This window comes from Pleurodeles waltl, chromosome 2_1, assembly GCF_031143425.1.
Source record: "Pleurodeles waltl isolate 20211129_DDA chromosome 2_1, aPleWal1.hap1.20221129, whole genome shotgun sequence".
Classification (NCBI taxonomy): Eukaryota; Metazoa; Chordata; class Amphibia; order Caudata; family Salamandridae; genus Pleurodeles; species Pleurodeles waltl.
Window position 1 is genome coordinate 833,131,321 of NC_090438.1, and position 15,223 is coordinate 833,146,543.

General features: G+C 42.6%; 1 protein-coding gene across 2 annotated transcripts in view; it reads right to left on the reverse strand.

The window, feature by feature from the left end:
* Nucleotides 1–15,223, reverse strand: part of DCDC2 (doublecortin domain containing 2) — a 461,910-nt gene that overhangs the window by 232,842 nt on the left and 213,845 nt on the right. For both annotated transcript variants that reach the window (XM_069218772.1, XM_069218774.1), the window contains one exon: nt 6,180–6,234. In XM_069218772.1, coding sequence (XP_069074873.1) covers nt 6,180–6,234 — 55 coding nt within the window. The remainder of the gene's footprint in view (nt 1–6,179; nt 6,235–15,223) is intronic.

A 15,223-nucleotide genomic window follows, 5' to 3' on the forward strand; every position in this document is an offset into this window, starting at 1 on the left:
AAAGGTGAGAATTCTCATTGCAGGGATTTTTCCACGCGCGCGAAGACTGCGCCACGGTTGGGGAGCCCCCGCCACAAGTGTGGGGGCTCTTTGTGAATCGGGCCCGAAATGTCTTAAACTTGTAAATGAGTATGACAGATGATGTAAGAAGAAAAGAACGCATGTCATGTAGGAAGAGGAGACTAAGACAATACTCATTCTTTGAAACATAATAAAGTTCTTATAGAAACGACATTACATGTTATCTAAAAAAATATACTGCACTAAATGATTGTTGTGGTCAAAGGGCCATCAATGTTGTGCGTTGATTAAGAAAAAGCCAGAGAATTCGCTGCTGTTATATCACATGGCTATATGAGTCTTTTAAAAATTCCACAGAATTATGAAATGGGCCCTAGATTTCCTTTTCATCCTAGGATGAAGTATGCCTCGTGGAAGTCCCAAATTACGTCTTCAAAGGCTGCTGCAATGTATGGATCTTAAATCTTCGACTATTAGATGAGTTAAAAGCTATCTGACTAGATAACGTATTTCTGAAAATGATTCTAGAAGTTTCCAATGGAAGAGCAACTGAAATTGCCCACTAAAACTTAAAGATGAGCTAGAGATTGGACCCATCAGACCAAAATGCTAAGTATAAGCTATCACAAATGTTCCTATATATTTATCCCTCTGAATACCTTTAAACGAGTCTCTAGAATCACCTGACATTTAAATAAGGATATGTATGTTTATACAAATGTATCTTGCTGAGGAACCACTCCTGAGCAATTATGGTAATTTTAATTTATGAAATGAAAAAGCTATTCTAGTTTTAATGTGTCAGCACACTTGACTGTGTGCACCTTTGATTGACATTCTTTGTAACCTGCTCTGATCGTGGCTCTGGGTGCCAGATACATCTGGCATCATGAAACTGTGACATCTGTTGGACAGTCCCAGTTAAAAAAAACAGCCAAAAGGAGAACGCTATTTTGTTCTCAACATATAAGTACATCAGGGGCCGCCCCTCTGCTTTGGAGGAGAAGCGTCGCCGCACTGACGAAAAGCAGAAAAATAAAGGGATAACAAAAATATTTTATTAGCCCTTTTTTTCTGGCTTCGTAGGGTGCGGCGGGGCCAGCCTCCTCCATGTCAAGTGGAAGAGGAGTGGTATGTGCACTTCTCAGTGTGTATGTCAGTTTAGCCAGCTGTCTGAGGCAGGCCAAACTGACATGCACACTTAGAAACTCTCCAACCAGCTGTATTTTACAAGCACAGTGCCCCACTCCCTCCCTGAGCGGCATTTTTGCCCACTCAGGCCAATTGTGGCACTTCTTTTATGCTGCGCAACAGCATGAAAGAAGCTTCATGACTGGTTAGGGAGGGAGCACACAAGACGAGGCGGCTGGCGGGAGCAGCGGATCGCAGAGAGGCAGGTAAGTCTATTCATTTTTTTTTTTTTAACTGCCTCCCGCATCCCATGGTCCGCGTCCTGCCCCCCAGCCCGTCCTGGCGGCAGCCACGACTGTAGTGAACTTTATCAACTTTCATCTTTCTGCTTCCAGAATGATGATTAACTAAGTGATTTGAGTGCGTATACCAGTGAGTGATGCAACCCTCTCCCGTCCTGTATATGGGAGTCAGATGCACCAGGCAGAAAAGAGGGAAGAGCGTCTGGTGACCATGACACCTAAACTGATAGATCCCAGCTCAGTAGCTAGCTTGTAACTTTGGAGACAGAAAAAGGAGAAAACAAATCTGTTTTGAACTTAAAATGCATTTTATGCATACTTCTGCCACCATAGTGGCAATTAACCACCTTAATTGAGGACAGTAACAGAACCATCTCCAGTCCCAGCTCTGTAGGCTCAGATACATAGGGAAGAAAAGAGAGAACAGCATCTTGTGACAGTGACAACTAATTGTACACATTCACATTTAAAACAGACTTCTAAAGATGTTACAAGGCAGGAGAAGGCTATTCTTGCCTTAACATACTAGTTCTCTTTAAGCACGTTTATCTTTATTCAGCCATAATGACAATGAACCGCCACAATTGATGGTGATACTCCACGTAACTTGCTCCTGTCCTGGCCGTAAGGACCGGATACATTCGGTGGAGAATAGGGAGGAAAGTCTTGACAGCTGTGACACCTGACTGGAAAATGACGCATTTAAACACCAGAATTCCTCTGGTACAGTGTGAAAGGACAATGCTATCCTGGGTGTAACTTGTGAGTGAATCTCACACAATTGTATCTTGCTGCTGCCTTAGTCAGGGCTAACTGAAACATTTGACTAAGTGCACCTGTGAGTGACACATCCCTTAATTCATTCTGGTCCTGCCTCTGGGTGTCCGATACATCAGGGGGAGAACAGGGCAGGACGTGTTTTCGACATGGCATCTTATTAGCAGTAGCATGGTGCTGCAGTTTCAGGAGCATAACACGCTGAATAGAGTGTGGTGGCCAATCAGCCACCAGCTATACTGCACTCTAGGCTATTTAAATTCAACACAAGTCTGTAAGAAGGAGTAGATGGTCTACTGCGACAACTGACTTACCAGGAAGGGTAACTGAAGGTAAAGAAAATGGGAAGGGGCAGCAAAGGGCTAGGCAAACACAACAGGTTAAAAGAAGAAAACAACCTTTGTAGTTTAGGAGTAAAAAGAAATGTTTGTTCAAACATGAACCACACAGACTTTGTATGCCTGGTTACTATCTGTTTTTTCTTTGGGGCGGAGCCTCATAGAAGAACATTTTTAGCTCTGAAATAGAAAGGTTATTTTAGAAAAAAATCTCCTCCGATCATGACGTAAAATTCCATTAGTCTACAAAGGCTTTCTTCAAACCTAAAGAACAATTGCTTGACTGAAAATGTGATTGGGTTAATGGATGTCAACCTTGTTCTAATGATGAAGGTGAAGTAGATGTAAGTGATGGAAACAGCTCACGAGTTTAGACAGCAACATATGTAGGGATGATCAAACGGACCATTTGCAACCATATGCTAATGTTTACAGCTAAGGATGGCTCAACTTATTCCTTTCAGGGATCAACAAAAGGCAACATTGCTACATGGTAAATTGTTTTATTTCTGAGTAATTGTATGTCCAAATGCATAAATCCCCTGCAAGGGATGGAAAGTGGAAACCTGCAAATTTCTGAACACCCACAAACATGAGTTTGTTGACATTCTTAGACTCCTTTCCAACCCCTTCCCACCTGGGAAATGATCTGAAATTTACTCCAGCAAAAGGTTTGAGTAACTTCCCTGCCAGGGTGTCTGAGAGTACATCTACATATTCAAATGTTTTACTCTCCTTTGTGAATCAGGCCAACATGTCCTAAAAAAACAAGCACCGTTGAATGCATGTGTAATATTTAGCACTAGGACAGAAAATGTTGGAAAGTGGTTAAGACCAGAGCATACCGGTTTAGACTTTTCTACTTGAGAGGAGCAGGAATCAAATGGTAGTAGGTATGCCGCACTCGTAGCTTTAAGACTTTCAGCCACTGACATTTAGCATAGCTGTAAATCCTCTATTCTTCTTAGTAGTAACAACTAGGAAGAGCCTTATGTGATGAATATTGTTACAAGTATGAAAGAAGCTTTTTCACTTTGTCTCCCTGTAACAACGTGCTTATTACGGATTGACTTAAACAGATGAAAGCGGTGGTCCAAAAGATTCATAGTCCAGATTAAGTGTAAAATATGTTCGAGAAAATTTTGCTATGAAAGTCTCTTCTAATGTTATGCAGAGATTGTAAATGTAAGATCAAGGGCTACATGTACGAAAGTTTGGTTTTGCGACTCGCAAATTGCGAGTCAGAGCAACTCGCGATTTGCGAGTCACAAAATCTTATGTTGCACAGTGTCAATGACAATATTTGCAATTCGCAAGTGGGTCGCAAATGCCCACCTCATGAATAATCATGAGGTAGGTCACAATTTGCAACTCCCTTGGGAATGGCCGCTCTCACAGGAATAGTGGCCTGCTGGAGACAGCAGACCACCATGTCTGTGATTGCTTTTAAATAAAGCAGTTTATTTTTATTTTTAATGCAGCCCGTTTTCCTTAAAGAAAAACAAGATGCATTTCAAAAACAAAAAATGAAACGTTTTCGTTTCATTTTTTCAGAGCAGGTAGTGGCAGTGTTTTTGCATCCTTGGGGACCCCTTCCCATTTGCGAATGGGTTAGCACCAGTGTGACAATGGTGCTAACTGCGATTGTTTTGCGACCGCATTCGCGGTCACAAAACAATCATACATGGGACTGCGACTCGCAATTAGGAAGGGAACACCCCTTCCTAATTGCAACCTGCAATCCCTTTTTGCGATTCGGTAAATAGTTTACCGAATCACAAAAATGGATTTGTACATGCCAAAGTGCATTTTGCACGTCGCAAACGGCCCTGTTTGCGATGTGCAAAATGCTACGTACATGTAGCCCCTAGTACTTTCAGATGTTATGATAAAAAACAAGCATATTCTGTTGCAGTTCAGACAGCTACTAATTATTCCCTTGAGGTGCCTTCAGTCAAATAAAAGATAAGAGATTCTGCTTCTGGACATATGGCAGTTTGTTTCGGTTGCCTGGTCTTTGCAGGGGCAGAATCCGATAAGGACACTGACCAGCTAAACAAGGTCTAATATCAATGTTAAAACTTAAAGACATATTTACAAGCTCCTAGCGCCATCTTGAGCTGCCCTAGCGTCATTTTTGTTTTACGCTAAGACAGCATTAAGGAGGCCTTTCTCCTGTGCTGTATTTACAAAGTGGAGCAATGTTTGCATTGTGCCACTTTGAGAAACCCTTGCGCCACATTACGCCTGTGCCAGGCATGATGCATGCATGGAGGGAGTTTCAACACAGGGAAGCCTGAAAAATTGGCGCAGTGAAATTCACAACATTTCACTGCGCCATTTTTTCCATCATTTTTAACACCTGCTCACAGCAGGCATTAAAATGACGCACCTATTTTAATCAATGGGCCTCCCTGAGCTTTGCTGCACTAGCGTCAAACTTTTTGACCCTAGTGCAGCAAAGCGCGACAATAGCATCAAAAGTTTTGACGCTACTGTCCTAATGAACCCCATGGTGTGCCATATTGTAAATACGGCGCAACCATGGTGTTGTTAGGTGGGGCAGGGGCAATGAAAGAAAAGTGGCGCATTGGGACCGAAGCTCCACTTTCTTGTAAATATGCCCCTTAGTATTAAACGGCATAGTGATCTGCATAAAGAGATGCCCTTCCTAAATGAACGTTAACTGTAAGTGATACGCAGTAATATGGAGTACATCAGTAAGCGCAAAAGAAGACATCTTATATTACCCCAAAAAGATTTAGGCCTTAATTTTGCTTTACCATTACTATTACCAACATCAATACTCACTGTTAAGGGGTCAAAATGCATTTGCCACTGAATTTATATATTCCTTTTTAAGTTATCTTTCTGAGTGACAAAAGATTTCTCCTTCGGCTCTTACCCTTACACAACACAATATTATGATCCTGAAGCTAATGGACTGTGTAGACTTTGTTATCTTGGGACAAACCGTTAATGGCTTCTGGGAAAAGTGGGCCCCAGTTTATAGTGTACAATAAATCGTTTAAAATATTTATAGGAAAAGCATTTCCAGCTTCTCACTGGTGAAAAACATCAGAAGAGTTATGTAATACCCAAAAGCAGGTAATAAGCAGATGTACAGAATCAAAAGGAGTTGTTCTTAGGAAAAATTGTACTAGTTACTTTTGTGAAGTAAATACGATGGAAGCTGGGAAATAAAAAGCAAACACATTAATATAGATATATCTATGCAGTGATCAGTTTTTCAACTCTACACATGCAGACACTTTAGCCAAAATTCCATCCATGTAGGACTGCCAAAACCAGTGTATGCCCCGATTTTATGTGAACATCATAGATTTGCAAAAGTAAGTTCCACATTTCTTGGGTAATAAATGTGTATATCTGCACCTTTAGAACATGTGTAACTAGTCCTAAATCATTCGTGTATAGTCATATGCATCCGCAAAATGTAATTTATGAAATATACGTTCACTGTGTTTTGGCAAATTATGATCTAAATCACAACACTACTCAATGTGAATCCCCAGTCCCCAGATCAATTGTTGTTCATTATGATATGAAACGGCACAGATTTTCATAGAAATATAAATGGTATACTTACACCCTCCTTGTACTTTCTAGATCCATTGATTGGTGGAAGAGAAGAGGCTTTTGGACTGCAAAACAAAAAGATCAAAACAAATACTTAAGAGCGTGAATTCTAAATGCTGGTAATTTAAAGTTTAGTGAACAACTTGCAGCAACTGAAGAAGTGTGTATCTGAACAAACATAAAAACATACTTACCTCTAGTAACTTTGCAACTTTTAGATTATAGGCCTGTCCCATTACAAAATAGTTGAAAAATGCTGAAGCTTGGGGGAGCTTTCCACATGTGTGCTTTACCTGAACATATTTACTTGTATTCTTACTAACCCTGGGTGTAAGTTGCAAGTGGTAGCAGAAACGGTGTGCAGCCTATTGACCAAAATATTTAATTTTATGGCAGTAAAATGTGTCCACTGTCTTCTACATGACTTAGGCCCGCATTACGAGTGTAGCGGTCTAAAGACAGCCACAACCGTGATGGCGGTTGGACCGTCGCGGATGGGCCGCGGTCTGACCGCCGGCACCGGCAGGTTGCTGCTGGTCGACAGCCTGGAGGTCTCGGGGTTCGGAATCCGCCAGGGCAGCCAGCCTTTGCATGGCGGTCCCACCGCCATGCAAAGGCTGGCGGAGAGGGGGCATTGGGGGCCCCATGGGGTCCATGCACTGCCTATGCATTTAGCATGGGCAGTGCATGGGCCCCCATGGGCCCTCATGGGCCGGCCCGTCGCACATTTCACTGCACAAATTAAGGGCAGTGAAATGCGCGATGGGTGCTGTCGCGCCCGACGCACCACAACATTGCTGCCGGGTCGATTATGAGCCGGCGACAATGTTGTGGTGAGTTTTCCACTGAGCCAGCGGGTGGAAACGCTGTTTTCGCCCGCTGGCCCAGCGGAAATCTCCTAATAGGGCGGGCAAAAGACCTCCATTACTCGCCTGTGAAAGGACCGTCGTAATGAGGCCCTAACTCTCTTTGATTCCCAGGAGATTATCAAATTGACAATAAAGAAGACCAAGTTGACATTGAAGGTTTATGCCACTATGATTCATGAGAAAATGAGAGACTAACCTAATAGGAATTTCCTCTGCAGGGGGTGACAGAGGGCACAGACCAACACTTTGAAAGCACTCCAGTGGTTGGAGCCAAGATTTGATAAAATCAGTCCATCATAATCATCTGCTTCACCAATCTAACTGCACACCATTTGAAGTTCGGAAAATATTATGGAGAAACCCCATATTCCTGAAATCACGGTAAGCAATTACAATCAGGAAAAAAGCAGTTCCCTTGGAAAATACTCTGACGTATTTTTCATTTAAATCTCTGAATGAAGTACAGCCTAGCTACTAAACTAGCAGTCATTTAATCACTGTTCCAACAATAGTCATCACATGTATTGTATTTATATGCAAATAGGTGGTCCACGGATTGGCGCAGTGATAACGTTTAATAATAATAGGGAGTAAGAGTGCTGGTGATTGCAACTGAATTGTGATGGAATTTGCACAGCACAGACATATGAGTTCAGGTTTGGAGATCAAGTACTAATTTAGTGCACTCAACATCAGGGTGCCCCACGTTTTGACGTCCTACAAAAAAATCAAACAGGGGTCTTCCTGAGGACAAACCAGGTAGCAATCTCTCAATAACTAGCTTATACTGCTGGAACAACTCCTTCCAGAATAAAACTTTTAAGTGAAACATGATGGAAACTTTGCCTTTCAGCATTGGAACTTAGAATTTAATTTCATTTGATTTATGTAATGAAAATATTTTTTATTTTACGTATGTATAAACTCTTTGATTTTATTCTATGTTTAAATACTTATAGAAAAAAGTAGTAGTTGAAATTGTTTATCTGACTTCTTCTTTGTCCACCCCTTTCCCTATTGTTGTGTATGCTAGAAGTAGGAATAGTAAATCTAAAGACTACAAAGTCCAACACTTTCCTGCATTGCTTCTGTTGGAATGGGAACACTTTCTGTATTGTTGTTTACAGTGGAGTCGAAAAAGTAAATCTAACCTCTCCAAAGTCCAACATTGTCTCTACCTTTGATTAAATGAGAGTGGAACGTGCAAATATGACCCTTCCAAGCATAGTGCTTTACCAACTATTGCTTAAATTGGAGAGCAAATAAGAAATCTTACTCCTGCAAAGTCCATCACATTTCCTACTATTGTTTAGTTGGGATTGCTCATATTTATTTCATTTACTTCATAATTGTTGAATTACCGCTAAAAATAAATAATTTGTAATTTTTTATTTATATTTTTCTTTTCTTGGTTTGTATACATTTAATTTTTTTATTATAATTTGATATATGTTTTTCTTATACATACGTTTATTATTTATGTTGTAATAATAATTTGAGTAATGAAGTCATTTAGTAATTTATTTTTAAATTATTTACATATTCAGTTTTTTTAATGTACAGAAAATCTTACTTATATATGTATATTTAGTTTTATTTCATAATTAATATTGTAAACATTTATTATATTTATTTGTAATTATATTGTTATTTTAAAATGTAATATTTAAAATAAATGGTATATAATTCTATACATAGATATTTCAATATACTTACCTTTTGCCAACAATATTCTGGTGCACAATATTTTTCTCCAATATTTTTGCAGTTTATCTACAAAGTATGTAAACTTTAAAACTGTATAGCTTGATGCTCAATATTTTTGCACAATATCTGCACATCATGATATTTTTGTTCCCTATTTTTATCATGCAAGCAAGTGGAGTGGGGAGGTGCTGGCATTAGCATTCCTTATGCTGAATGTTCTAAATGGGTGAAGTGAGGCGACAGAAAATTGTGCACTTCCTTAGTCATGGGGTTATTGTGGGGTTTATCACTGAAAGGTTCGGGTTCAGTGCAGAGGTTGGGTGTGTTGTTTGGAATTTAAAAGCAAATAGAAAACACCAAAGTTTAGCCATGGAAGCATTAGAAAAGATTGTCTCAAAGCTATGATACAGAGAAGATAAAAGGTGGCTCAGGACAATGGCAATTAACTAAGGGAGTGTGTTTATAGACATTATCTCAGTTAATATGACGCCTTGAAATATGAGAGGGTTGAATAACCCCTGCAAAGTCTGTGAAATTATTGCTTACATAAACAGGCATGATATAGATGTCTTGTCTATTCCAAATAACATGAACATACAAAAATTATGGAGACTGCATCAAACAGCACTCCTTCAGTCAATCTGCATCCATTGAAGATATAAGGCAAGTTATCAAGTCTTATTTTGAAATACATCAGGTGCCATTGATACATCTGCAGTATTATGTGACAGGGCATGGAATCCTTAAAAGAATTTGCAACAGATTGTGGAAAGAGAAGCTAGGATACTAGAAAGTGGGCACAGTATGGAAAATTGTGATTAAGTGTAGGAAGAATCGGAGAACTCCTCGTGGTGATTCGTTACCAATCGAATCCTATAAAGAGTCCCCAAAGGATCTCACATCAGCCCCACTAGCAGTATTTGAAGAACCTTTGAATCATGGGGACTTGCCCGTCGATTGTTAATACTCTTCTTAAACTGGCAAGCCCCTCCTCCCCCACCTGTGAGATTCTTATGGACAGTTTTTCTGACAAATGAGAATAATAGAATTCTGGCACAAAGTATAGCCAAAAGGCAGCTGGTCCTTCTGTCAAGTCTGGTTAGACCTGACCAGTCAGAGTTCATGACAAGTAGGTTTATATAGGAAAGTTTGACAACTCTATTTGCACTCACAGACCAAATTAAAAGAGGTATTCTAGTTGTGGCCACTTTCCTTGATGTCATTAAGGCATTTGACTCAACTTAATGACCCTTTTTAATTAGCGTGAAAGAGACGGGGGGCCTGGATGAAGGTATAATAATGTGGATGACTTTACTACTTCCTGATAACTAAAAGTAAAATAAATAATCAAGAACCAACCCCAATTAAAATAGGAAGGGGGGGAAACAGGGCTGCCTCCTTGTCATTCCTTTTGTCTTACCAATAGAACCACTCAGAAAACTTAATTTTGCTCTGAAGCATCAAATTTGGGTCTCACAGGTTTTATAATTGTCAATGTACACAGATGACATCCTCTTGTTGGTTAAGGACAAAATCCAAATCCCATAATAAAGGAAATTATATATTTTGGTAGATTGTAGGGACTATAGATAAAATGTTCTAAATCTTTCATGGTACCTGTAACTAAAGATGCCACCCCATCTGCATAGCACTTTGTAATACACCTGTAAGACTTGCCAATTCAATATCTGGGCATAAAATATCACTGGGACACTGACTTTATCATAATGGAAACGTATGGTAAATGCATGTAAACTAAAGTCACTCAAATAGCATGATAACTCATGTAGGGGTGTGTGTGTAACTCGCAGAGTTTCACTTCATGGAATTCTGCGGAGTTACATGAAAACTCTGCGGGATTCTGCAGAGTTCTGCAAATAGGTGGATTTAGGCATGTTGTGCTGCTCGCGCTGATTTTTAGTGGCAAGAGCTTATTAAGCACTGAAGAATCATGTGGTGTGCCAGAGGCCACTGCTTCTTAAGTTGATTTTGCTGCCACTCGAGTAGATTTTCACTTGGGTGGCAGCTTTCTGACTAACAGTCGCGACCGAACACATTGGAGAAGTCTTGCCAGGTGGCCTCCTAGAGACCAAAAATCAAGCTAGGGGATGCCAAATCTCTCTCGCACTTGCCAGCTTACCATTGGCAAGCTGCATGTGAGAAAAAACTCTGCCACGCAGTGGTTAGCAAAATTTGGCCAGAACTTCACGTTATGCAGAATTTATCACCCACACCCCTAGAATCAGGCTGGCTTTGTCTATGGCAGGGATGGTGACCCTAATGAAAACGGTACCCAAATGTTTCTACTGTTTTCAAATAATCCCTGTTGTATTAAACACTGCCTTATGCAGAATTTATCACCCACCCCTAGAATCAGGCTGGTTTTGTCTATAGCAGGGATGGTGAGCCTAATGAAAGTGGTGCCCAAATTATTCTACTGTTTTCGAATAATCCCAGTTCAATTAGACAGGAAGTTCTTTGAGCAATTAAGATAGCTTATTATCAGGTTTGACTGAGTGAGTAAGCACCATAAAATAAGTTGGAGCAAAATGTGGCTAGCTTTTAAGGAGGGGGGGTATGGGATCCAAAAATTTGAAATCTATCATCTGATCTCCTAAGCACAATTTGTGCACCATTGGTTCCACAACATTACGTATGCTCCTCACTATGAACTTGAAAAGGGGCTAGCAGATCAGATCCCTTTGAACATTGTTCTTATCCAAAAGACATAGGGGCATACTTATACTCTGTTTGCGCCGGAATTGCGTCAGTTTTTTTTACGCAAATCCGATGCAAAGCTAACTCCATATTTATACTTTGGCGTTAGACCCGTCTAGCGCCAAAGAACTTGGAGTTTGCGTCATTTTTTAGCGTGAACACCTACCTTGCGTTAATGATATGCAAGGTAGGCGTTCCGGTCTAAAAAATGACTCCAAGGCCTTATTTAAACTCCCGTGCAAAAATGACGCACGGGAGTGGGCGGGTCAGAAAAAATGACGTCCAGCCGCTTTTGCATAATTTTTTAACACCTGGTCAGGGCAGGCGTTAAGGGACCTGTGGGCTCGGAAGGAGCCCAGAGGTGCCCTCCCATGCCCCCAGGGACACCCCCTGCCACCCTTGCCCACCCCAGGAGGACGCCCAAGGATGGAGGGACCCATCCCAGGGTACTTAAGGTAAGATCACGGAAAGTATTTTTTTAATTATTTTTTTGTGGCATAGGGGGGCCTGATTTGTGCCCCCCTACATGCCACTATGCCCAATGACCATGCCCAGGGGACATAAGTCCCCTGGGCATGGCCATTGGGCAAGGGGGCATGACTCCTGTCTTTGCTAAGACAGGAGTCATTTCAATGGGGGTTGGGAGTCAAAAAAAATGGCGCAAATCGGGTTGAGGCCAATATTTTGCCTCAGACCTGACTTGCCCCATTTTTTGACGCCCAAGCTCCATTTTCCCCTACGCCGGCGCTGCCTGGTGTGGGTCATTTTTTTTGACGCACACCAGTCAGCTGCGCCGGCTAACGTCATTCCATAAATAAGGCGCCCGCATGGCACTTTGGAATGGCGTTAGCGGGCGTTAAAATTTTTGACGCACAACTGCGTTGGCGCAGTTGTGCGTCAAAAAGTATAAATATGGCCCATAATGACTTAGAGCCTGATTTAGATGTCAGCGGAGGGAATACTCTGCCACAAATGTGACGGATATCCAGTATGCCACATTATGATCCCTATTGGATATAATGGGATCGTAATATGGCAGACTGAATATCATCACACTTGTCATGGAGTAATCCACTCTGTGAACATTTAAATCAGGTCCTTACTACAGAAATCCATAGTGTAAAATTCACAATCTGGGCTTGGCAGAGGCTAGCCACATTTGGTAAAGCAGATAAACTGGTTTCCCTATTGATGCCTGTTAGACCTGCCATGCCTTAGGGTGGTCACCCCTAACTTTTTGCCTGCCTCCCTCCACTTTTTGGACTCTGTTTTTGCTGGCTTTTAGACTCTGCACACTTTACCACTGCTAACCAGTGCTAAAGTGCATATGCTCTCTCCCTTTAAACATGGTAACTTTGGATCATACCCAATTGGACTATTTAATATACTTATAAGTCCCTAGTAATGGGCACTGTATGTGCCTAGGGCCTGTACATTAAATGCTACTAGTGGGCCTGCAGCACTGGTTGTGCCACCCACTCAAGTAGCCCCTTACCTTGTCCCAGGCCTGCCATGGCAAGGCCTGTGTGTGCAGTTTCACTGCCACTTCGACTTGGCATTTAAAAGTACGTGCCAAGCCTAAAGCTCCCCTTTTCTACACATAAGTCACCTCTAATGTGTGCCCTAGGTAACCCCTAGAGCAGGGTGCTGTGTGGGTAAAAGGCAGGACATGTACCTGTGTAGTTTACATGTCCTGGTAGTGTAAAACTCCTAAATTAGTTTTTACACTACTGTGAGACCTGCTCCCTTCATAGGCTAACATTGGGGCTGCTCTCATACATTGGTGAAGTGGCAGCTGCTGATCTGAAGGGAGTAGGAAGGTCATATTTAGTATGGCCAGAATGGTAATACAAAATCCTGCTGACTGGTGAAGTTGGACTTAATATTACTATTTTAGAAATGCCACTTTTAGAAAATGAGCATTCTCTGCACTTACATCTTTCTGTGCCTTACAATCCACGTCTGGCTAGGTTTAGTTGACAGCTCCTTGTGCATTCACTCAGACACACCCCAAACACAGGGTACTCAGCCTCACTTGCATACATCTTCATTTTGAATGGGTCTTCCTGGGCTGGGAGGGCCTGCTCTGACACAAAGGACTGCCACACACACTACTGGGACCCTGGCAGATAGGATTGAACTGAAAGAGTACCTGGTGCACTTCTAAAGCACTCTTTGAAGTCTCCCCCACTTCAAAGGCAAATTTGGGTATAAAACAGGGCCTCTGCCCTAGCACCTCAGACACTTGCTGGAGAAGAAACCTGAACCAGAACCTGCATCCTGCCAAGAAGAACTGCCTGGCTGCTCAAAGGACTCACCTGTCTGCTTTCTACAAAGGACTGCTGTCTTGCTGTTGGCCTGCTCCCTTGCTGAACTCTTGTCTGGCTGCCAAAGTGCTCACCAAGGGCTTGGATAGAGCTTGCCTCCTGTTCCCTGAAGTCTCAGAACCAAAAAGACTTCTCTTTTTCATTTGGACAGCTTGCTCCGCGGTGAGAAAATCGCTGCACGCCGACGCTGCCCGAAGCAACGCCTACGGGGCGACCGGAACTTCGACACACGGCCTCGCATGGACAACGCCACCCGGCTTCCAGAGAGGAAATCGACGCGACGCCTGCCGTGAGAAAGAAATTTCCACACACAGCCTCCCGGAATGACAAGCAGCCGGATAACGAGCAGAGGAATCCACGCAGAGACCCTGGGACATCTGGTAATCCCGCAAACCATAGAAGGAGTCGGCCTGCGTGCCGGAAAACGACGCACGTCTTCCCCGAATGAAAAATAACTACGCGAGTCCGTGTGTGTAGGGGCAAAACCGACGCACACACCATTTTTCTTCCCGCAGAACGACGCCCGTCTCCCCGCGTGAAAAATAACGACGCAAGTCCGTGTGTGAAGGGGCGAAACCGACGCACACACCATTTTTCCACGCATCTCCTCCTCTGCGGCACTCTGTGGAGATTTGCCACTCCAAACCAGGTACTTTGTGCTTGAAAGAGACTTTGTTTGGTTTTTAAAGACTTAAGACACTTTGGGGGTCATTTTGACCCTGGCGGTACATGACCGCCAGGGCTAAAATGACGGAAGCACCACCAACAGGCTGGCGGTGCTTCCTGGGTCATTACGACCGTGGCGGAAGTGCTAGCAGCGGGGCCCAGGAGATTACAAGTCCCCGACAGCCAGCCTTTTCCTGGCGGTTTGAACCACCAGGAAAAGGCTGGCGGTATGGGGGGTCGCAGGGCCCCCTGACAGGTCCCCATGCGGCTTCTCACTGTCTGCTATGAAGACAGTGAAAAGCGCGACGGGTGCAACTGCACCCGTCGCACGGGCGCAACACCGCTGGCTCCATTTGGAGCCGGCTCCCATGTTGCGGCCCACATCCCCGCTGGGCCGTCGGGGATGTCGAAATGGGCACCGCGGGAGTGCAGCCGCACGCCGGTTACAACTTGGCGGGCGGCGCTTGCCGTCCGCCAATGTTGAAATGAGGCCCTTTATATCACTTTTCAGTGATATTCCTACAAATTCTTATTGCATCTTTTATTGTGTTGATCTACAAATATCCAGATAAATATTCTATATTTTTCTAAACACCGTGTAGTGTATTTTTGTGGTGCTATATGTTGTTATTGTATGATTTATTGCACAAATACTTTACACACTGCCGTCTAAGTTAAGCCTGACTGCTCGTGCCAAGCTACCAGAGGGTGGGCACAGGATAATTTGGATTGTGTGTGATTTACCCTGACTAGAGTGAGGGTTTTTG